The sequence below is a fragment of the Temnothorax curvispinosus genome, unplaced genomic scaffold, assembly GCF_003070985.1.
Source record: "Temnothorax curvispinosus isolate PA1 unplaced genomic scaffold, ASM307098v1 QBEX01011630.1, whole genome shotgun sequence".
In the NCBI taxonomy this organism is placed as follows: domain Eukaryota; kingdom Metazoa; phylum Arthropoda; class Insecta; order Hymenoptera; family Formicidae; genus Temnothorax; species Temnothorax curvispinosus.
The window spans coordinates 1-24,944 of record NW_020221410.1 but is presented as its reverse complement, the minus strand read 5'-3'; the positions used below and the strand labels follow the sequence as shown (position 1 = coordinate 24,944).

General features: G+C 35.2%; 3 protein-coding genes and 1 pseudogene across 5 annotated transcripts; all 4 read right to left on the bottom strand.

Moving 5' to 3' along the window:
- Positions 1–982: 982 nt before the first annotated feature.
- On the bottom strand, positions 983–4,729 carry LOC112461694 (glutathione S-transferase-like). Of its 3 annotated transcripts, none has more exons than XM_025027033.1 (4): positions 4,650–4,729; positions 2,902–3,038; positions 1,871–2,038; positions 983–1,612 (listed from the first exon to the last, which is right to left on the bottom strand). In XM_025027033.1, exons 2-4 carry the CDS (start codon positions 3,032–3,034, stop codon positions 1,299–1,301), a joined length of 615 nt encoding a protein of 204 aa, XP_024882801.1. In that variant the 5' UTR covers positions 3,035–3,038; positions 4,650–4,729; the 3' UTR covers positions 983–1,298. The 3 variants fall into 3 exon arrangements, with proteins under 3 accessions (XP_024882801.1, XP_024882802.1, XP_024882800.1); XM_025027034.1 differs by having other exon boundaries at positions 2,902–3,035; positions 4,650–4,717; XM_025027032.1 differs by lacking the exon at positions 4,650–4,729 and adding an exon at positions 3,949–4,207 and having other exon boundaries at positions 2,902–3,035.
- A 2,752-nt stretch (positions 4,730–7,481) lies between these two features.
- On the bottom strand, positions 7,482–10,304 carry LOC112461693 (glutathione S-transferase-like). The gene is made up of 4 exons (XM_025027031.1): positions 9,889–10,304; positions 9,610–9,746; positions 8,579–8,746; positions 7,482–8,323 (listed from the first exon to the last, which is right to left on the bottom strand). The coding sequence occupies exons 1-4, from the start codon at positions 10,302–10,304 to the stop codon at positions 8,013–8,015; spliced, it is 1,032 nt and encodes a 343-aa protein (XP_024882799.1). The 3' UTR covers positions 7,482–8,012.
- A 5,253-nt stretch (positions 10,305–15,557) lies between these two features.
- Positions 15,558–24,497, bottom strand: LOC112461696 (annotated as a pseudogene).
- On the bottom strand, positions 21,771–22,667 carry LOC112461692 (golgin subfamily A member 6-like protein 22). Its single transcript, XM_025027030.1, has one exon. The coding sequence runs from the start codon at positions 22,665–22,667 to the stop codon at positions 21,771–21,773; it is 897 nt and encodes a 298-aa protein (XP_024882798.1).
- Positions 24,498–24,944: the final 447 nt, after the last annotated feature.

The window sequence follows — 24,944 nt, the reverse complement described above, 5'->3', positions numbered from 1 at the left end:
ATACGGGAAATGCACGTTCAATTGACATGCTATTACGCAATTCTTGGACTTTCTAAACAATGTGATTCCTATTTTTCGCAATTCATGCTTTATAAAGTATGCATTGAAAGAATCAGACCATTTTAAAGCACCATTATTGATGCATTTCTCTCTTTCAAATAATTCTAGGTAAATATACATATTATCGTTCTAATGCGATACTCCGAACACTATTACAATTTCTTTGAATCATTCTCTGAATTGATCTCATAGTCATTATTGTATCGTCAAGATGACAGAACGATTAATTAATCCGCCCACAAGTTCGCCACTACTTTGCGGCAGCTAATTCGCCAAATGGTGACTACAAAATGCTTTTGTGCAAGAAATATCGTTGAGGTCATATCATGATATTTATAGGTTTCATTTAGTCATACAAATTAAAATTTGAAGTGATAAAAATGGCCAAATTCGACTTATAATTTAGCGAATTTTTATCATGATATTTATAATGTTTCATTTAGTCATACAAATTAAAATCTGAAGTAATAAGAATGGCCAAATTCGATTTATAATTTAGCGAATTTCACAAAAAATAGAAAATGCGTTTAACATATTTTCGTAACAATCACGACCGAATCAGTACAGGAATTTAGTAGTAAGTTCGACTGTTAAATTTCTGTATTTCTTTGTCTTTCTATCGCTTTCGACATTCTTATTTTGCAATTTGATTTATTTCTTATCTCCAGGAAAATTTGCTACAGAGGTAAGCAAACAGAAATATTTTGAAGGGGCAATCAAAAATAATATTTTAAAAGCGTTGAAAAGCCACTTCCAATTTTTCTAATGTATCTTAACTATCCGTTAAATATTTATCGTTAAATATGTAATCTTTCGATGATTTTACGTTATTTTAGATTAAAAGAATATCGACGAATTTTGATTAATGAATGAAAAAGTAAGCTTTGTGAATACGAAAAAGAAAAGAAAAATCAACAAAAAATAATTATAAAAGTAGCGATTTATTGAGGTACAAAATTACACAATAAAAAGAATAGTTCAAGCTTTAATTAGATACAGCATAATAAAATTTTTCTCATGTGACGATACATGCAACAAGCCTTCAACGATTGATAAAATATACACTTGTATCTCCAATGCGTATTTCCTGAATCTCTTATACATGCTTGCCGTACATGAATATAAACTTGATTTTCCGAAAAGAGAATATCAATACTTTATTTAAATCAAACGTCAACAAATAATAATAATAATAATTTTGTCGAAAAATAAATCATTACTTTATGAAACTATCCAAATTAATTCTGATACATAGTCGACGGACGTTTCTTGATCCAGCTCTTGATAGTCGGTAATTCCTCAACCTTCTTTTGTAGTTGTTTCAGGTTCTCATACTTCTCGACGATTTCCTCATTCATCATGTGGTTCAAGTAGTCCAAAAGACCGACGAAAGTGAGATCGGCCCACGTCAGAGTACCGCCGACAAAGTAACCGCCATTCTTCTTCACCTGAGCGTCCAAACGCTCCAAATAATACGGCACCGTCTCTTTGGCAGCTTTAAGTTTCTCTTCTTTAGCTTGTTTGTTACTTTCATAGTGGAAACCAGCGATATCTAATGCAAGCAAAAGAATGATAAGACAAATAAGATAATAACATTCGATTATTTCAGTAAATCGAATTTATAACGCGAATGTAGAAAAACCTATTTCTTCCTTGTATATATATCATTATTTTAAAATAAATTCGTTCGCATTATCAAAATGTGAACTTATTAATGTTGTGGTTCAAATCTGTTTCAAAAGTAAATCACCGCTCCTGGTAAATAAAGTAATCGGAAAAATATAGCGTAAGCAGTATGTTATCTACTCACTGGCACGTAAATCGTGTATGGTGTCAACGGTCGCATCGATTTCTAGAGACTCCCAATTGTTTTTTCCGGCAAGACCACATTGCTTCGCTAAGTAACGGCAAATAGCTACGGACTGATCGATCTTCTTTCCGTCTACTTCAAGCACGGGCACCTTGCCGAATGGCATAGCTGAAAAATTATATTAAGGCACATGAATACAAGATGCTGTTAAAATTGAATAATGTTTATAGAAAATCCATTTAGATTATTGTTAATTTAAATCTACAAAAATTGGAATTTATACCTACAGTAATTGTTTATATGCATACATCAAGAGTTTTGACGTTTAAAAATAATTACACACAATTAAAGATAAGCGCACATTTACATTTCTAAGTCTGAGTTTGATAATACAAATCTTAATTTTTATTTCTATGACAAATTTTTTTCTGCTATATAACTCATAAAAAAGCTCTGCAGCCATTTATATAGCTTTATGATGTTTTGAAGGGAAGATCTTTTGTCTCTCAAATCTTATGGTATTTCGATAATTGATTGACTAACTTGAACGACACGAAATTGATTTCCTTACATCAACGGAGGAAATCTATTTACCATTAAACCATGCAATGAAATGACAATATGCTTTTCGTTAAGTGAGAATACAACGAATTGCATTTACATAACAATATCAATTTTCCTGTACAATATATCGCAATACGTATGTACGTAATGAGAAATGGAAGGTTCTTTTAGAGAGAGCTAACATTTATTTCCAGTTCTGTCGTTTACAAGAAAGCTAAATGAAAAAATGAATGTCTTATTATGTATTAAATGTGGCATAATCCCTACATCAAAATAATTTATGTCTAGTAGAAATAAAGGAGAATGTTACAACGATTCAGTCGGCGCTCCAGAAGTTAATGTAAAAACTATTTTTTTGCCACGTCAACTCCTGTACGTAAACCAGATTTCAGGAATTATCGAGCTCTATTAGTTCGCGACAGGTGATCGCTAACAGCGACATGTGTTATTAAATTAGTTGTACATACTGAGTTTTAGTTTTGGCCAATCTTCCTCATTGAAACGTTCATCCACAAATTTGATGCCAGCATAACTGAATAGGAATCGAATTGGCTCGCCCAATGCTGTGACGGGAAAATAAATCAGCTTGTAGGAAGGCATGCTGCTGAAAGAAGAGCACTTGTTAATTATTTTTGTCTTTATCGTCATTATAATGCTAGGATCATGAGGATATCTCAACGGTAGATAATATGCTCCAATATTTTTTTGATTTCTTTAAACTAGTTTTAGTTACTGAGATGAACTTTTAGCTTTAAATTTATTTTTTATCGATATTTAATTCTAGGCTTTATTAAATATACGTGAATCAAAATTTAAACCACAGACTTTAAAACCAATCTTGATCGGTATTATATTTGATCATTTAATTTAAAATTGAAGTTTGGATTTGGATTAAAATTGTCATCAATTTTAAACAGTTTGATAAAAGTCCGAGTATAATTATAAAAAGCTACTGACTATAAAAAAACCATTTATTTTAAAAAAAATTGTTATATGCTAAACACCGCAAACTCTTAATCTGTAATAGTATAAGTTACCTTATACGTAATCGTTACAAGTCATATTTTCTTATCTTTCTTATCAAACTAAATACATAACTAGAAATATTGCACATATAAACATTTTTAAATATAGCATATAGTATTCTCATTGTTATGCAACCTTTTTGCTTTTTCTTTTTGCAACTTTCAAACAGATTGTATGATGTAAATCTGGAAATGTAGAACTTCTACTAAAATGGCAAAGGCCAATAAAGGAGCAATAATGTTGCTCCTTTATTGGCCTTTTTCATTTTAGTATTTGATACATACGAGCGTGATTATATTTATCTATTTACATAAAATTTCTATTTATATTTGACACCACCCTGTCTCCAACATGCAAATCTTTAACATTAGAGCCAACCGCAACTATTTCTCCAACTCCTTCATTTCCCGGTACCGCTGGTAGAGGAGGCCTGCTAGGATATTTTTTTTATCGTATTTATATTGGCTGGATTCACCGGGGATAGTAACCATTTTACAGATACTTGATCGCCCGCTGGTTGTTCCATCGTTTGCGTCATTACTTGAAGAATTTCAACAGGTTCGCCGTATTCTTTGTACAATAGAGATTTTACGCAGTCGGTATTAATTGCAGCACTCATTTGCCGAATACTTGTCAAATTACATTTAGCTGATCGTAAGATCGACAAAGTTAATTTGCTTGCAAACATAGTAAACCTATATCGAGCCACGACTTTTGACGTTCGTTGACATTCGTTGAGACAATTTTGGAGCAAAATTTTCTGCATAAGAAAAAGAAATATATGTTTAATTGGCATGACATTACAGTTCTCGGAATTTTTATACATAGTTACTTTATTAATTATAGGATTTATTATGCTTTATAAAATACACAATTTCGATATTGATGAAACACGTCATTATTGAGTTTCCTTTCCGAATTATACTTTTTGCTGTAACGTGATACTCTTTGAATGCGGCGATTATACCAAATTAATTATCCGAATCAATTTTGTCGTTTTTAATGCTTCGTCATGGTGATAAATATGTAACTAATTAATTCGCTTCCACAAAGCATCACGCATCTGCCGGCCACTAATTAATCGGGCGGTAACTACAAAATTCTCTTACGTGAGATATTTGATGTAATATTACAATATCTTACAATCTTGAAACAGTTTGAATAATATAAGTGGGTAAGTTCTACTTACAATTTGAAGAATTCTACACAGACGGAACAGGTGTCAACGGTAATACGCTGTTACAGTCACCAACCCGCAGTTCTTGCGGGCGAACTGAATTCCTCTTTTATTCATCTTCCTATCAAGAGATATCCCCTCTTCGTCGTTGTGACGTAGCTCACTTTCGATCTCTCGAAAAAACTCACTAGAGAGTTAATCTGAGCGTTATCTGACAACTATTCATTATCAACCTATATTTTGAGTTGTGATGCTGATAAAGGTAGACTATATACTGCACTATTAAATAGGGACGAAAATCTGGAAGTATGAGTCTACAATTTTATATGCAAAAACAGATATTGCCCAAAAATTATTACACCCATATTTTTGAGAATTATCATGTGTTCGATATTTTTTATATTAAATTTAACTTGCGTTTGAAGGATATTGAATTCGATAAGATAAAGTCTGATATATAGTTCACTTAATTCGTTCTTAATCTGGAAATATCCATCCGCAATTTTATGTGTAAACATAGATATAATTCAAAAATTACTATTAATCATATATTTAAAAATTATCACATACACGCGATATTTCAGACTTCAGACTAAATGTAATTTGCACTAGTAACGGTATCCTGAAGGATATTGAAGGCGAAGCAAAAATAAATAGAGAGAGAGATTTGCATTTTTATTTAAACAAATTAACATACTTTTAAACATAATTTTAAATACATGCGATATTTAAAATTATTATTTCTTAAATACATTTCATTAAAATATTTAAATAAAATTGTTACATACAGTTACTTATTGCTATACACCGCAACGCAAATATTCTATAAAAGCATAAATGCAGTTATATTGCATGATAAAGTGTAATCGTCACAAAAGTTTAATGTTCTTATCTCTTGCTATAAGAGCGAATAAATATATAATTAAAAAAAATTTTATAGTAATTTTTAGATATATTAGTGTATACGATATTCATTCTTTTTCAACTTGCATGCGATGATCCAATTACTCACAGTCGATTTTTAAATATTTTCTCAACAAGCTATTTAAGTGTGTTTATTATGCATAAAACACATTATATATATAGTGACGCTTTATATAAAAATATATTAAACATTTTATTTAATGTATACTTACATGATTCATATAAACTCCAAACACTATTACAATTTCTTCGAATCATTCTCTGAATTGATCTCATAGTCATTATTGTATCGCCATGATGACAGAACGATTAATTAATCCGCCCACAAGTTCGCTACTACTTTGCGGCTCCTAATTAGCCAAATGGTGACTACAAAATGCTTTTGTGCAAGAAATATCGTTGAGGTCATATCATGATATTTATTTAGTTATAGGTTACATTTAGTCATACAAATTAAAATCTGAAGTGATAAGAATGGCCAAATTCGACTTATAATTTAGCGAATTTCATGATAAATAGAAAACGCGTTTAATATACCTATTTTCGTAACAATCACGACCAAATCAGTACAGAGATTTAGTAGTAAGTTTGACTGTTAAATTTCTGTATTTCTTTGTCTTCCTATCGCTTTCGACATTCTCATTTTGCCGTTGCAATTTGGCTTATTTCCTATCTCCAGGAAATTTTGCTACAGAGGTAAGCAAACAGAAATATCCTGAAGAGGCAATCAAAAAGAATATTGTAAAAGCGTCGAAAAGCCACTTCCAATTTTTCTAATGTATCTTAAAACTATCCGTTAAATATCTATCATGTAATTTTTCGATGATTTTACGTTATTTTAGATTATAAGAATATCGACGAATTATTTGGGTTGGCCAATAAGTCCGTGCGGTTTTTTACTTATAAATGTTCGATGATAATTTTTATAGAAGGTAATAACTTTAATCAATTATGTATTGGCCGTTGTTATCTATTATCTTTTGCCATCCAAGTGTTGTTTGACAGCTTCTTCAGAAACGAGGTGCTTTCCAAATTCAAGGAATTTTGAAGGGAGCGGAACAGATGATAATCTGATGGTGCAATGTCTGGAGAATACGAAGGATGTGGTAAGACATCCCAGCCTAGCGCCAATAATTTTTGCCGGGTTTGTTGTAGAGATGTGTGCGGCCTAGCGTTATCATGGTGAAAGACGACGCCTCTACGATTCACCAATTCTGGACGCTTCTCGTGGATCGCTGCATTTAATTTATCCAGCTGACTACAGTAAACATCTGAATTGATTGTTCTGTTCTTCGGAAGTAGCTCGTACACAACACCTTTCCAATCCCACCAAATTGAGAGCATAATCTTGCTCGGGTGAAGTCCTGCCTTTGAAGCGATTTGTGGCGGTTCGCTACGCTGCCCCTACGAACTTTTGCGCGTGATGTTATTGTAGACAATCCATTTTTCATCGCCAGTTACCATACGCTTCAAAGGCAGGACTTCACCCGAGCAAGATTATGCTCTCAATTTGGTCGCTTTTCTCACATTTTCCGAGTGAATCGCTAATAGAAATGCGTTGGATTAAATGAGCTGCGCTCAGTTCGGGTGGAACCCAAACATCGAGACGGCTAACGTATCCAAGTTGATGCAGACAATTTTCCACGCTCGATTTCGATATTAGGAAAACGTCTGCAATTTCCCGCGTCGTGTAGTGTCAGTGTGGATTGGAGTCGATCATCGCCTTCAATTTGTCGTTATCGATTTTATTTGGTCGGCCTGGGCACGTATTATGAAACTTTTCGGAATGGATTCCGATCGGAATTGTTCAGTTATTTTTTAGATTTTTATTGTCTTTTCTAGGGAAAACGGAATAATTCCGATCGGAATCCATTCCGAAAAGTTCCATAATACGTGCCCTGAGCGTGGTTTGTCTTTGACGGAAAAATGTCCGCAACGAAATCTCGCAAACCACTTTTGGCATACGCGTTCTTTTACGGCATCCTCACCATATACTGCACAAATCTTTTTACAGGTTTTAGCCGCGTTTTTGCCTTGTTTAAAATAAAAAAGCATAATATGCCGAAAATGCTCGTTCTGGTTATCCATTTTTAGATAACGCAAAACACGCAAGATACTCAAGCAATATTTGTGTATATTTTTCAAATACACGTTTAAATGTCATCGGTCAATGACTATACGGTTTCAAAACTTCCGACTGAAGATAAAGCTTAGCAGAGCGCCTTGATGCCATATGTGACGATACATGCAACAAGCCTTCAACGATTGATAAAATATACACTTGTATCTCCATTGCGTATTTTCTGAATCTCTTATACATGCTTGCCGTACATGAATATAAACTTGATTTCCCGAAAAGAGGAAATCAATATTTTATTCAAATCAAACGTCAACGAATAATAATTATAATTTTGTCGAAAAATAAACCATTACTTTATGAAATTATCCAAATTATTTCTGAAACATGGTCGACGGACGTTTCTTGATCCAGCTCTTGATGGCCGGTAATTCCTCAACCTTCTTTTGTAGTTGTTTCAGTTTCTCATACTTCTCGACGATGTCCTCATTCATCATGTAGTTCAAGTAGTCCAAAAGAGCGACGAAAGTGATATCGACCCACGTCAGAGTACCGACAAAATAACCACCATTTTTCTTCACCTGAGCGTCCAAACGTTCCAAATAATACGGCACCGTCTCTTTGGCAGCTTTAAGTTTCTCTTCTTTAACCTGTTCGTTACTCTCATAGTAGAAACCAGCGATATCTAATGCAAGCAAAAGAATATGATAAGACAAATAAGATAATGACATTTAATTACTTCAGTAGATCGAATTTATAACACGAATGTAGAAAAACTTATTTCTCCTCTGTATATCATTATTTCGGAATAAATCTGTTCGCATTGTCGAAATGTGAATCTATTAATGTTGTGATTCAAATCTGTCTTAAAAGTAAATATCCGGGCCTGGTAAATAAAGTAATCGTAAAAATATAGCGTGAGCAGTTGTTATTTACTCACTGACACGTAAATCGTGTATGGTGTCGACGGTCGCATCAATTTCCAGAGACTTCCAATCGTTTTTGCCGGCAAGACCACATTGCTTCGCCAAGTAACGGCAAATAGCTACGGACTGATCGATCTTCTTTCCGTCTACTTCAAGCACGGGTACCTTGCCGAATGGCATAGCTGAAAAATTATATTAAGCTACATGAATACAAGATGCTGTTAAAATTGAATAAGGTTTATAGAAAAATCATTTAGATTATTATTAATTTAAATTTACAAAAATTGGAATTTATACCTATACAGTAATTGATGTTTATATGCATACATTAAGAGTTTTGACGATTAATAATTACACGCACAATTAAAGATAAGTGCAATTACATTTCTAAGTCTGAGTTTGATAATACAAATCTTAATTTTCATTTCTATGACAAATTTTTTTCTGCTATATAATTTATAAAAAAGCTCTGCGGCCTTTTATATAGCTTTATGATGTTTTGAAGGGAAGATTTTTTGTCTCTCAAATCTTATGGTATTTCGATAATTAATTGGCTAACTTGAACGACACGAAATTGATTTCCTTACCATCAACAAGAAAATCTATTTACCATTAAACCATGCACTGAAACGACAGTATGCTTTTCGTTAAATGAGAATACAACGCATTGCATTTACATAACAATATCAATTTTCCGGTACAAAACATCGCAATACGTATATACGTAATAAGAAATAAAAGTTTTTTTTCGAGAGAGATAACATTTATTTTCAGTTCTGTCGTTTACAAGAAAGCTAAATGAAAAAATGAATGTCTTATTATGTATAAAATATGGCATTATCCCTACATCAAAATAATTTATGTCCAGTAGAAATAAAGGAGAATGTGACAACGATTCAGTCGGCGCTCCAGAAGTTAATGTAAAAATTATTTTTTGCCACGTCAACCGTACGTAAATCAGATTTCAGGAATGATCGAGCTCTATTAGTTCGCGACAGGTGATCGCTAACAACGACATGTGTTATTAAATCAGTTGTACACATACTCGGTTTTAGTTTTGGACAATCTTCTTCATTGAAACGTTCATCCACAAATTCGATGCCAGCATAACTGTATAGGAATCGAATTGGCTCGCCCAATGCTGTGACGGGAGCATAAATCAGCTTGTAGGAAGGCAGGTAGCTGAAAGAAGAGCACTTGTTAATTATTTTTGTCTTTATCGTCATTATAATGCTAGGATGATGAGGATATCTCAACGGTAATATGCTCCAATATTTTTCGATCTTTTTAAACTATAGTTTTAGTTACTGAGATAAGCTTTCACCTTGCTATACTTGCCAAATGTGCGTACTGTTCTTTACAGCAAACGTGACCTCGAAGCCATTTTATAAAGGCACTTGGCAATTCGGGTCGCACTGTAGATTGAGTACCGCACGCGAGGTGACGATAGAACAGAGAGAGTAACTTCATCTGTTGTGCAATATACGCCTGATTATGACCACACTTGATGAGCCAACCAGCGAAGATCTTAGCTGGTCGAATATTGGAAAGTTCACGCTTATGTGCGCGTTCGAAGTTAACAACGAATGCTTTCCAGACTCGTTCGATGAACACCTGTTCCTTCCTTGTCAAGGCCGTAGTTGGAAGTTGTATCCAACTACCTGCCCCAGCAACACCAGGGGTAACCGGCCAAGACCACAGGTCAGGGCTAAGCCTGAACTGTTGCAATGGCGAGGTCATTGCCCCTTTAAATTTATTTTTTATTGATATTTAATTCTAGGTTTTATTAAATATACGTAAATCAAAATTTAAACCAGACTTTAAAACCAATCATGATCGGTATTATATTTGATCATTTAATTTAAAATTGAAATTGGATTTGGATTAAAATTGTCATCAATTTTAAACAGTTTGATAAAAAAAAGTTTGAAAAGCTACTGATTATATAAAACCATTTATTAAAAAAAAATTGTTATATGCAAAACACCGCAAACTCTGATCTATAATAGTATAAGTTACCTTACGCAATCGTTACAAGTCATATTTTCTTATCTTTCTTATCTTTCTTATCAAATAAATACATGACTGGAAATATTGCACATATAAACATTTTTAAATATAGCATATAGTATTCTCATTGTTATGCAACTTTTTTGCTTTTTTTTGCAACTTTCAAACAGATTGTACATAATGATGTAAATCTGGAAATGTAGAACTTCTACTAATATGACAAAGGCCAATAAAGGAGCAATAATATTGCTCGTTTATTAGCCTTTTTCATTTTAGTATTTGATGCATACGAGCGTGATTATATTTATTTATTTAAATAAAATTTTTATTTAAAATATTCTGCATAAAAAAAAGAAATATACAGGGTGTCCGAAAAATCGCCTACTCCACTTCGGGAGGTGATTCGGGACTCAAAAACAAGCAAAAAAATTCATACAAACATAGGTCCGGAAATGAGCCGTTTCCGAGTTATAGCCATTTTTATGTTCAAAAATAGTAAATTTTTATTTTCAATTTTTTTTAATTACAATTACCAAATTCTCTCAAGTTTTTGTCTACATTTCGAAAAGACGCTATTCCCGGTACATTTCGATTTGGAAACGACTGGATGTATAATCTTCTTGCCTCGGCAGCATTATTTTGAACAAGACCATACATAAGATGCATATCAGCTAATTCATTAAAACTTAAACGATCCGTTGATGAATACGGAAAGATTAGATTAGACAACCTAAAAGTAAGGTGTTGTTAAATAATAATTTGAAACTTATTGAAAAGCCGTGATTTACTTACTGATTTTGAATAGGCGTGAAAACAACTGATTTCAAGTAATCGTGAAAACAACTGATTTCTTTTAAAAATAATGTAATCGTATTTAGAAATGTTGAAAAATTAAAAAAAAATAAAAAAATTAAAAAAATTAAAAATATTTAAAAATAAAAATTTTTAATTTAAGAAATAATTAAGAAAGAGGGATGCCAAGCGGATTCTAAATTACGATTTTTGAATATAAAAGTGGCTATAACTCGGAAACGGCTCATTTCCGGACCTACGTTTGTATGAACTTTTTTGCTTGTTTTTAGGTCCCGAATCACCTCTCGAAGTGGAGTAAGCGATTTTTCGGACACCCTGTATATTAAATTGGCATGACATTACAGTTCTCGGAATTTTTATACAATGTCATTTTTATTAATTATAGGATTTATTATGCTTTATAAAATACACAATTTCGATATTGATGAAACACGTCATTATTGAGTTTCCTTTCCGAATTATACTTTTTGCTGTAACGTGATACTCTTTGAATGCGGCGATTGTACCAAATTAATTATCCGAATCAATTTTGTCGTTTTTAATGCTTCATCATGGTGACAAATCTATAACTAATTAATTCGCTTCCATAAAGCGTCACGAATCTGCCGGCCACTAATTAGTCGGGCGATAACCACAAAACTCTCTTACGTGAAATATTTGATGTAATTTCAATATCTTACAATCTTGAATTAGTTTGAATAATATAAGTGGGTAAGTTCTACTTATATACAATTTGAAGAATTCTACACAGACGGAAAAGGTGTCAACGGTAATACGCTGTTAATACAGTCACCAACCGGCAGATCTTGCGGCGAACTGAACTCCTCTTTTATTTATCTTCCTATCAACAGATATCCCATGGTGGAAGGAAATATTTCCTTCCACTATGAGATATCCCCACTTCGTCGTTGTGACGTGGCTCACTTTCGATCTCTAGAAGAAACACACTATTAGGCTACGGTCAACGTGACGCTACAAATGCTTTCCTTCTTCTCTTTTTTTCTTCATTGAAAGAAAAGAGAAGTGGATTGCTTCGAAGCATTTGTAGCGTCACGTTGACCGTAAGAGAGTTAATCTGAGCGTAAGACTGCATCCTCATGGAGAAAGAAATAGCGGAATGGAACCAAGACGGAATTGCTCTGATTGGCTAATCTCCAGGTGGAAGCTCTCAAAATGGGATATTAGCCAATCAAAGGAATTCCGTTTTAATTCCATTCCGCTATTTCTTTCTCCATGGGGATGCACCCTTATCTGACAACTATTCATTATCAACCCGTATTTTGAGTAGTGATGCTGACAAAGATAGACTATATAATGCATCATTAAATAGGGACGAAAATCTGGAAGTATGAGTCTACAATTTTATATCCAAATAAGACAGATATTGCCCAAAAATTACCACACCCATATTTTTGAGAATTATCATGTGTTCGATATTTCTTATATTAAATTTAACTTGCGTTTGAAGGATATTGAATTCGATAAGTTAAAGTCTGATATAGAGTTCACTTAATTCGCTCCTAATCTGGAAATATCCATCCGCAATTTTATGTGTAAACATAGATATGATTCAAAAATTACTATTACTCATATATTTAAAAATTATCACATACACGCGATATTTCAGACTAATAGCGCTTTTCATTGGCAGAACTGGTGCGCACTTAGTGCACATTAAAGTGCACTTGTACACAAATCAACGTAAAGTGTATGTTTAATACACATATAAACGAGTCACGAAATCCTCAATATTCTTTATTGTACTAATTAGTAAAATATGTATTAGGAATTTTATCAGTCGAAATATTTGCATTTTACTTTAAATATTAGAGATTAAATCAGTGTATGTACAACTTTAATGTGCACTGAGTGCGCACCAGTTCTACCAATGAAAAACGCTATAAATGTAATTTGCACTAGTAACGGTATCCTGAAGGATATTGAAGGCGAAGCAAAAATAAATAGAGAGAGAGAGAGAGAGAGAGAGAGAGAGAGAGAGAGAAATGACTTGCATTTTTATTTAAACAAATTAAACACATGCGATATTTAAAATTATTATTTGTTAAATACAGTTCATTACAATATTTAAATAAAATTGTTACATACAGTTACTTGCTATACACTGCAACGCAAATAGTCTATAAAAGCATAAATGCAGTTATGTTGCATGATAAGGTGTAATCGTCACCCAAATTCAATGTTCTTATCTCTTGCTATAAAAGCAAATACATATAATTGAAAAAAAATTTATAGGAATTTTTAGATATATTAGTGTATACGATATTCATTCTTTTTCAACTTGCATGATACAATTACTCACAGTCAATTTTTAAATATTTTCTCAACAAGCCATTTAAATGTGTTTATTATGCATAAAACACATTATATATAATGACGCTTTATATAGAAATATATTAAACTTTTTATTTAATGTATACTTATATGATTCATATAAACTCCGAACACTATTACAATTTCTTCCAATCATTCTCTGAATTGATCTCATAGTCATTATTGTATCGCCATGATGACAGAACGATTAATTAATCCGCCCACAAGTTCGCTACTACTTTGCGGCTGCTAATTAGCCAAATGGTGACTACAAAATGCTTTTGTACAAGAAATATCGTTGAGGTCATATCATGATATTTATAGGCTTCATTTAGTCATACAAATTAAAATCTGAAATGATAAGAATGGCCAAATTCGACTTATAATTTAGCGAATTTCATAAAAGATAGAAAACGCGTTTAATATATTTCGTAACAATCACGACTGAATCAGTACAGGAATTTAGTAGTAAGTTTGACTGTTAAATTTCTGTATTTCTTTGTCTTCCTATCGCTTTCGACATTCTCATTTTGCCGTTGCAATGTGGCAACTATTTGTCCACATTCGAGAAGCTATCTATCCACATAGTAAAAAACACATTATTTATATTAATATTTATACTTATTTATAATATTATTTATTATTAATATATAATATTAAAAAAAACTGTCTAGTCGTTGGAGTCAGAGCGGTAGTAGGCACTTTGTTGATTTTTAACAGGATTCCTGCGTAGAGCTGACTATTCTTTATGTACGATGGCATCAAACTGATTTTGAGTCCGTTGCAAAATCAATATGATGAGTTTCTTTTGTCTACTCAATTCTTTAATCTTTTTTTGTATTTGGGACCTTTACTTTATCTTCGGCAGCGTTTGAAATAGAAAATACTTAATAATTTAAGACAAACTCATATATTTAACTTGACGTGTATTTTTAAAATAAAAATTTAGTGACGATTCTTGAATCGCAGGATCAAGTAACTGCTCGTAGGTCACTTTTTTACAGTAGCGAGTGAGAGCCCGAACATTTATTCCAAAGTCTAACGCTGTTTTTACGAAAAAATTCTCGCACGATTTTTATTCTTTTAATCGCTCTAAGTATAATTTTATTAGATATGTTTACCTTATCCGTCTTAAGGACAGTCTTTTTTTTGTAGTTACGCAGCATTATCTATTAATAAAAGAACAATGCGTCATTGAAGTGTGGGCACATTGCTCCAGCAAAAATAGGACAGATAGCCCCGACCACGTTTTTCAGTCTTCAACATGTTGCCAATTTTAGATTATGCGAAATTAAGATTTGACGCTTCTCACACCTGACAACTATATATTAATTGATAATATTATGAATTACTTACTTTAATTTGAGTTAAACTACTGTCGCACAGCAAATTTTTCGACCGTCGAAAAATGTGAATAATATTGTTTTCACTTTTCTTTTAACGTATATAGCGTCTGCGAGAGGCATCGCAAAAAAACAAACAACATTTAAATCTCTTACGTAGGGAATTTTTCAAATACTTGTTACAGTGGTAGAGACATATGTCTCTTAAAACTTGAGATAGCAGTACTGTGGACACATAGCCCCCGTAGACAAATAGCCCCAGTCTCCCCTACCTACGCAATCTTTCAGAAATATTATTCATGCAATGTAAACGTAATATTACTTTTATAATGTTTTAAAAATATTCCTAAAATATTGCATTTGCTACATTTTTTTGCAATATTGCAGAAACTTACAAATATTGTAAACATCTTTCTGAAAGATTTCAGAAATATTAATTGTTAATGCAATATTATAAAAAACATAATGCACGTACATTTCTGAAATATTTTAGATGCACAGTTATGTATAAAATGTTAATGAAATATTTCTGCACCATTTCCAAACATTTCAATACTTCAGCGATATAACAAGCTATTATGCCAAGTGGGATAGATAGTCGGCGGACGATTTTCGATCCAGTTCTCGATATCCGGGATTTCCTCAACCTTCTTTTGCAGTTGTTTCAGGTTCTCATACTTCTCGACGATGTCCTCATTCATTATGCCGTTCAAGTGGCGCAAAAGAGCGACGAAAGTGAGATCGGCCCACGTCAGAGTACCGCCGACAAAGTAACCGCCATTCTTCTTCACCTCTGAGCGTCCAAACGCTCCAAATAATAAGGCGCCGTTTCCTTGGCAGCTTTAAAGTTTCGCATATTTATTCTGCATCATGTTCTGCATGTCCTGCTCGTTATGTAAGGTACCCGCATAGGTACCCTCGAAGTAATAATAAGCAAAGATATCTAAATGCAATTAAAAAATATAAGGCAAATAAGATATAATGAGAATTCAGTAGATCGAATTTATAACGCGAATGTAGAAAAATCTATTTCTTCCCTATATATGTATATCATCATTTCGGAATAAATCTGTTCGCATTATCGAAATGTGAACCTATATTAATGTTGTAATCCAAATATGTTTTAAAAGTAAATTTCCGCTCCTGGTAAATAAAGTAATCGGAAAAATATAGCATAAGCAGAATATTGGGAGCTTTCCAATAAGCGACACAAGTCGACACAAACGTCGTTCTATCTTTCTTTTTTGGCAATGATTAATAGAGACAAAATGACACTTGTGTCGACTTGTGTCGGTTGCTGGAAAGCTCCCATTATCTACTCACTGGCACGTAATTCGTGTATGGTGTCGACAGTCGCATCAATTTCCAAAAACTCCCAATCATTCTTGCCAGCGAGACCACATTGCTTCGCCAAGTAACGGCCAACAGCTACGGACTGATCGATCTTCTTTCCGTCTACTTCAAGCACGGCTTTGCCGTATTGCCGTATGGCGGTAGCTGAAAAATTATATTAAGGCACAGGAATACAAGATGCTGTTAACATTGAATAAAGTTTATAGAGAAAGCATATCTGGATTATTATTAATTCAAATCTACAAAAATTGGAATTTATACCTATAGCAATTGTTTATATGCATACATTAAAGAGTTTTGACGATTAATAATTACACAATTAAAAATAAATACAATTACATTTCTAAGTCTGAGTTTGGCAATACAAATCTTAATTTTTATTTCTATGACAAATTTTATTCTTCTGCTATACAATTCATTAAAATGCTCTTCAGCCTTTTATATAGCTTTATAATACTGAATGGTAATGTCTCTTAAATCTTATGGTAGTTCGACAATTGATTAGCTAACTTAGACGACACAGAAATGATTTCCTTACATCAACGAAGAAATCTACTTACGTTGAAGCATCAATAAAACGACAGTATGTTTTTCATTAGATGAGAATACAACGCATTGTGGATTTACCTAGCAATATCGATTGTTCTATACAGAACATTACAATACGTAATAAGAAATGGAAGGTTCTATTATCGAGAGAGATAACTTATTTCCAGTTCTGTCGTTTACAAAAAAAGCTAAATGAAGAAATTAATGTCACATTACATATAAAATGTGGCATACTGTTTACGTCGAAATAATTTATGTTTAAGAATAAAGAAGTACATGTCAGTCGGCACTCCAGAAGATAATGTAAAAACTATATTTTTGCCACATCAACTATTCGTAAAACTAATTTCAGGAGTGAACAAGCCGGATTAAGTACACGATAGGCAATCACTAACAGAGACATATACTATAATATTAATATTAATTAGCTGTACCTACTCGAATTAAAGAGCCAAAAGAATATCCAATTTTTGCTATCGTAACGTTCATCATCGAATTGGATTCCAGCATAGATGAACAAAAATCGAATTGGCTCGGCCAATTCTATGGAGCCACCATTGGAGAAAGAAATCAGCTTGTAGGAAGGCATGTTACTGAAAGAAGAGCACTTGTTAATTATTTTTGTCTTTATCGTCATTATAATGCTAGGATCATGACGATATCTCAACGACGGACAGTATGCTTCAATATTTTCTGATCTCATTAAAGAAGTTTTGTTTACTGAGGCGAGTTTTCAGTTTTAAATTTATTTTTTATCGATATTTGATGTTAGGCTTAAGACGATTACAATAACTTTGTGGTTTTTGGAGGCATTTTGGCGAGAAACACGGGAAAAATAGTAAAAAAAAATTATGATCAATATTTGCCTTATTTCGAATTTTAATTTCAAGTTTTTAAAAATAAGCTTAGAATTAGATTAGTTTTTTTATGCGGAGAAGCCCCTCCCTCATCTACATGTGTACATGGAAAGAACGGTTTTACTGAAGTATCTAAAATTTTAACTAGATACAGATCTGAAAATAATTTTGTTGGACCATCAAAGTAATTATGTAGAACACTCAAACCGATTGCTAAAATGTCAAAATTTTTTACAGCATTATCATCATACTTTAGCGACCTACTATAATTATTTTGATGGTGCAATAAAATTGTATCTAGCTAAATTTTTAGGTACTTCAGCAAAACCGTTCTTTCCGTGTACTTTCAAATAAAAGAAAATTGAACGTGTTTGCGCGCGTGTGAGTGAGGAAGGGATAGTGGGTGAGAGACCACTGACACCGAAGCTTGAAGTAACACGATAGTTTATTTTAACAACTAAAATGACGAAATTAAAGAGTAACATAATTTAGAAATGTATTCGGATTTAACTAAACTCAGAAACGCGGGCGTTTTAAATAAATTCTCTATTGACACTTTCTCGCTTGTCGTGTCGGATATCCCGCGCGTGTATAAAAACTCACCATCGCAAATCGACCGATGACAGATCTTGACCTACTGACACACACACTGTTGACGAATGGCGACGCGCCGTAAGTTCTATGGGTTTTTATACCCACACGAGCCAAAGAATCGAACTGAAATACCAAAGATGCAGATAGCCAGTTATCTTTGTAATTAGAGAATCGATCGTCGAAAAGACCGTGCCGGAGAATTAGAGTGACTCGACATCGTACGGAGAATAAGTCTGAAGACGCGAGCGCGAAACAGATAAGCGGCGATTCGCTGGATAAATATCGTGTTACACTTCCGACGTGACTCCATGACACTGTCGACTAATTAAGAATAAGAATATTCAAGAACATTCGTGATCTCGAGCATTCGTGATCTCGAACAATTGTTACCAAAATTTTAAACAGTTTGATTAATGTTCGAGTAGTTATATAAACAGCCACTAATTATATAAAAAGTCCCAGGTAGCAAGCACTCGTCATTTTGACGTCAATATTTGGTCATAATTGGTCAGTAACGTCATTCGTCGATTATGTGACGTATATTTAACGTCATGTTTTAATACGTCAAAAAGACTTTGTAAAATGACATTATATAGACGTTTAATTGACTACCCAGGTAGCAGACAGTCGTCATAATGACGTGATTCTTACGTCATTTTATGACGCATGTTACGTCATTTATTCCTAAAGTTTAACGTAAAAATGACATTTTTCACAGTATTTTTCACAGGAATATTCCTACATTTATAAAGTGTTTCATAACTTTATGAACGACGTGGTGAATTTATGGTATAAGTGGATCTAGTTGCGTGTGTAATTATAGTTTTATGACAACTATTTCATGCAGTGTTATAACTATCAAAAAGATATCATTACAAGATTTTTGAACACTTTAAAGATGTACCTGTTATAGACAAGTACAGTTAATAAGGAAACATCAGGGTGAGAAGATCGTCACTGTCCACTGGATCATCGAAGTCAAGCGACTCGGACGCGGTACTGTGCTAGGATGGGTGACGGCCTTGAGAGCGGCTATACGCACATGGCATGTAACGAAACAGTTAAAAAAGCTTTTTTTTTTTAAATAAAGAAAAAAAACATTTTTTTGTAAACGTTTATCAAGTAGACATTTTAAAATTTTAATTTCATAAAAAACATTTCTAGAAACCGGTATGTCGTACATTAGACCTATTTTTGCCGTCAATAAAACGTCAGAAAATGACGTCGTTGGGATGTGACTTAGGACCGTGAAAAATACGTCATTTTTACGTTAAACTTTAGGAATAAATGACGTAACATACGTCATAATATGACGTTAGAATCACGTCATTATGACGACTGTCTGCTACTTGGGGTATTTATTAAAAAAAAAATATTGTTATGCGCTAAACACCGCAAGCTCTTAAGCTGTAATAGTATAACTTAAATTACGCAATTAATCATAAGTCATGCATATTTTCTTATCTTTCTTATCAAACTAAATACATGACTGGAAATATTGTATATATAAACATTTTTAAACAAAGCATATGGTATTCTCATTCTTTTGCAACCTTTCTGCTTTTTTGTAACTTTCAAACATATTGTATACATAATGATGTAAATTTGTGTTTGAGATCGCAAAACTTAGCATCGCAACGAAGTCGCGTTCGGCTGCATGTCAGCACATGCACGCTTGCAGTAAATTAATATTCGCGTGAAATGCCGCTCAAGAATTGTCACGGGACTATTCGGTATAGCATGGATCTTTCAGGATTAGCTTTCTAGAAACTTTAACATTGTTATCGATAATAAAGTCAAACAACAACGCTAGAACAAAGGAACGATCCATGCTATACACATTACACAAAGCACTCGAAAACAGGTGACGACCCCGTCGAGTCGCCACGTGAAACCGGTGACGTCAGCTCCATGACGCGAGACTCCGACGGCCAATCACCCTCCCGAAATTCTGGGAAATCTGCAGGGAGGGAGTTTTGCCTCGGAGGTGTTAAAAGGACCGCCGCTGCGCCGCGGAACCGATTTCGCTCGCAGATCATAAAAAAACCGCTTTGCGTACGCCGCTTTGCACACCGCTTTTCGCTATTCCGCGTTTCGAACACGCTTTCGCCGCGTCTCTCGCCGTAGCTTCTGTGCGCGCTTCACGGCTTCCTTGGCTAAAAGGAAAAGAACTGTAAATAACTGTACATTATAGACATTTTCGAATATATTTGTTTTATTTTTCAATTCTGTACTTGTCCCCTTTTTTTGTGGTCGTCTTCTACCTCGCGCTTTCTCGCGCTACCGCGTGCTTTCGAACAATTTGGAAATATAAAACTTGTACTAAAATGGTCAATAAAGGAGCAATATAATGTTGTTCGTTTATTGGCCTTTTTATTTTAATATTTAATGCATACAAACGTGATTATTTATTTATTTACGTAAAATTTCTATTTAAAATATTCTGCATAGGAAAAAGAAATATATGTTTAATTGACACGGCATTACAGTTCTCGGAATTTTTATACAATGTTATTTTTCTTAATTAAGATTTATGCTTTATAAAATATACAATTTCAATATTGATGAAAGACGTCATTATATTGTGGAGTTTTCTTTCCTGATCATTCGGTTAATATATGTATTTATATTTCTTTTTGCTGTAACGCGATACTCTTTGAATGTGGCGATTATATAAAAATTATTCTCCGAATCAATTTTGTCATTTTTAATTCCTTCGTCATGGTGATAAATCTGACTAATTAATTTACTTCAACAAGCGTCACTAATCTGCCGGCCACTAATTAGTCGGATGGTGACATGGACGTAAGAACACCTAGACAAAGCGTAATGCTGCGGGGATGAAGCACAAAGGGTAAGGGGAATGAATTGTCTATTGAAACGAATGAGATATGTAAGATGGTGGCGACGCCGGCATGTTATATACACTATAGACAGATAGATGAATTTATTGTATGCATGTCCTAGTAGGGTTTACAAGGCGTTTTTGTGAGAAGCGTACCCAAACCTCTTACATAATGCACAACACCCCTATTCCCGACCTGGCCGTAAGCGACCCTTTACAGTCTGTTACCCTCCCACCCTCACAGACCCCATCCCCGCCCTCCATCTCTTCCAACCCTTCCCACTCCCTCTCTCTCCCCTCAACTCCGCATCCTCCGCCTGAGCCTCTCCTCTTCCTCTTCGCCTCCTGTCTTCTTTCCTCCAGCCTGCTCCTTTCTCCTCTCTCCCGCACTCCGCATCTCATCTCTCTAACTCCTCACCTGCCCCCTCAGACTGCTCCATCGCCCACTCCTCTTTTTTCTCTGTAAACATCCGATTAGCCTACCTCCCTCCCCCCCTCCAGCCCTTGCTCCCTATCTCTCTTCCCATTTCTCTTTTTCTTCATTCCAGAAAATCTCCTTTCCCTCAACCCAAATTCTTCTATTGTCTGTCCTAACCCCCCTGCCTTTTTCCTTTTCTACCCTCGCCTTCTCCATAATTCTCCACTTCATCCTTCTCTCCTCCATAGTGAGGTCTTCATCAACACCTATCCCCCACCTCTGCCTAAATTCCCAATACTTCTCAAGTAACTCAGCCCTCTCCTTTTCATCCTCCATCTCCACCAACACCACCTCCTTCCCTCCTTCCCCTCTCCTTTCCCATACCCGTCTTATCCTCGGCATCCTTCCCATTACATTCTCCGTCGCCCATTCCATAAAACACCTCCTTTCTCCCGAGTCCCTCCCATCCAGCCCCCTCCAAATCACATTTCTCCTTCTTTTCTCCTTTTGCTCCCTCTCCTCCTCCATCCTCTTCACTTTCTCCCTCAATCTCCTTGTCTTCTCCGTCTCGTCCTCCTCCCTTCTATCCACTTCCCTTTCTTCTTCCCGCCCAATAGACATCTTCTCCTCACTCCCCCCCAATCCCCTTTTTTCTCCTACTTGACTGGCTTTCTTCTCCCCCTCTCCTACTCCACCCTTCCTACCTACTACCCTCCACCCTTCCTTCTCAACTTCCTCCACCTCCCTCCGCTCACCTTTATCACCTGAATCCACCTTCTTCCTCGGCCCCGCTAACCCTACTCTTCTTCTTGCCATCTCTTCCTCCACCCATCTCCTAATTCTTTCCCCTGTCTGCCACGTTTTGTTCCCCACTCCTTCTTCCTTTTCCTTTACCCCTTCCCTCATCTCCTTCTCATCCTTTCTCTTCTCTCTTTCTTCCCAGCACCACTCCCTCCATTCTTCCTCACTTCCGGGTAGCACCTCCACCATTCTTCCTTCCTCTCCTCTCTCTCCCTCTCCTAACCCATCTTCTTCCTTCCTCCTTGCGTCTCTACTTTCCATCCTCTGTCTCCCCCTCCCTTCTCTCGCAACCTCGTCCGCCTCCTCCCCTCTCCGTCTCCTCTCCTCTCTCTTCATCACCTTCTTCCACAACTCCTCCCCGTTGATACTTCTCTCTTCCTCTTCCATCTTGCTTCCCGACTCGCTCTTCTTTCCATCATCCTTCCGCTTTTTCTCCTCGACACTCTCCTTTCCTTCCGACCCCCTTTCCTTTCTCTCCATAACCCTTCTAATCCTCCCTAACTCATCCCCTATCCTATTTAACACCCTAACTAGGTCCTCCGACCACTCCATCTCCCCTCTCTCCTTTCTGCTGCTTTCTCTCCACCTTCTCTTCTTCTTCCCCTTGCACCACCCTCTCGTCGTTTTTTCAGCTTGCGCTGCTTCCTCTTCTCCCTTCCTCCGTCACACCGTGGCCGACACACCTTCCTCCTCTTATCTCCTCTCTACGTCTGTAAAATAATTTTACTTTATTTCATTTACTCGGCCTTCTTCACTCACCCTTTTTCCTCTCTCCTACTTACAGTCACACTTTCTTTCGCTTCTTTTTTCTCGTTCTGCGCTCGGGATGCCTCAGGATAACGCGTACTCACGTCTCTTGCTCTTGCTCTTATATACACTATATTAATACTAATAATCATTATACTAATAATCACTATATTAACCACTATTAACCCTCCGTGGTCACACTGGGTCAATTTGACCCAACCTTTTTTGGATCTAAATATCAGCTAAATACCTAGCTTAAAATGAAGCTTGGTCCGCCATCTACAAGAGTTTAAAGTATCCTCTATAGGTAGAGACCGTTAAAAAAACAAATTTTTCGCGAATTTTTTTTTATATGTTAAAAATTTCTGAGGCACTTTTTTTTATAGCAATCAATTTAGCAATAAGGCAAGTGCATTCGAGAATTTTTTCAACATTATCGGTGGATTATATTTGATATAAATGGTCAAATGGCGAACGATCAAAGTTCGTCTCGGGTCAAAATGACCCAGAGTGACTGCTTCCTTGTTTGAAAAAATAGGTGTGACCACGGAGGGTTAATCACTTTACGTAATCACGTTATTTTTTCGTGCAACGAATATATTTGTAAACATATCGATACATGGCGGCATAATTTCACGGAATGTGATCGTTGCAATAGGCCTATTTGTTTTCACTGAACTTCTTTTGCACGGTTCATTTTTTCTCTTTTTCTTTTTACATTGGACACAAGAAGTGCAGGTAAAACGAACAGGCCTTGTCTCTAGTCGAGTGATACCGCGCGACATGAAAGTAGACGCTAAATCTGAGATACGATAGCTGCATTCGGTGAGCACGCTATTAGCGCTATTGCGCATCATTCTATCTTTATCGCTCATTAGGAGCGCTATCGCATCATTCTATCTTTATCGCTCATTAGGTGTAAAACAAGGATAGACTATATAAGCAAATAACGCTAATAGCGCGCTCCCCGAATGCAGCCGATGATAGATCTCTCACCTCTTAGGCTTCACTCCCCGCGTTTAAAAGAGGTAGTCCTAGCTTACGCTCCGTCCAGGTATTCTTACGTCCTTGGGCGATGACAAAACACTCGCGTACGTGAGATATTTGATGTAATATTACAATATCTACAATCTTGAATCAGTTTAAATAATAAGAATGGATAAAGTTCTATTTACACACAATTTGAAGAATTCTACACAGACGGGGAAGGTGTCAACGGTAATACGCTGTTACAGACACCAACCGGCAGATCACGTTGTAACTCGCTCGCTGTTCGAATTCGACTTCGCCTCTTTTTGTTTCTCGTCCTCGCGGCCTGCCTCGGCGTCGACATCCGACACCTACTCGCTGCTGGCTGATTCATATTACAACTCCTCGTGCTTCTCGTCCTCGCTCGCTACGATAACGCACGTATGCATTCCGAAAACGCAAAGCTACGCTTATTGTAGGTATATCGTGGATACTATTATACATATATATATGTATATATATCAGCATCGGAAAAATGTTCCAGTTTTTTCCAACGTATCTTAACCACCCTTTAAACGTTTTTCAAGATTCTCCCTGACGGTTCCTAGCGTTATCTAAAACTATTCATCATTAAAGAACTCGTATCTCGAATAGCGATGTTGACAAAGATAGACTATATGATAGCGTACCGATAAGGCCCCGGACACACACTTTTTCGTAACAGTAACAGTAGGATTTCGACCAATCGCG

Bases quoted from the DNA above. Each gene is read 5' to 3' on its own strand.
- LOC112461693 (XM_025027031.1), bottom strand. From the start codon at position 10,304: ATGACCTCGCCATTGCAACAGTTCAGGCTTAGCCCTGACCTGTGGTCT. The intron at 8,747-9,609 runs GTATGTGTACAA...ATAATTTTTCAG, and splicing joins TTGTCCAAAACTAAAACCGA to CTATGCCATTCGGCAAGGTA. The intron at 8,324-8,578 runs GTGAGTAAATAA...TGCTTGCATTAG, and splicing joins CATACACGATTTACGTGTCA to ATATCGCTGGTTTCTACTAT.
- LOC112461694 (XM_025027032.1), bottom strand. From the start codon at position 4,148: ATGTTTGCAAGCAAATTAACTTTGTCGATCTTACGATCAGCTAAATGT. The intron at 2,039-2,901 runs GTATGTACAACT...ATAATTTTTCAG, and splicing joins TTGGCCAAAACTAAAACTCA to CTATGCCATTCGGCAAGGTG. The intron at 1,613-1,870 runs GTGAGTAGATAA...TGCTTGCATTAG, and splicing joins CATACACGATTTACGTGCCA to ATATCGCTGGTTTCCACTAT.
- LOC112461692 (XM_025027030.1), bottom strand. From the start codon at position 22,667: ATGGTGGAGGTGCTACCCGGAAGTGAGGAAGAATGGAGGGAGTGGTGC.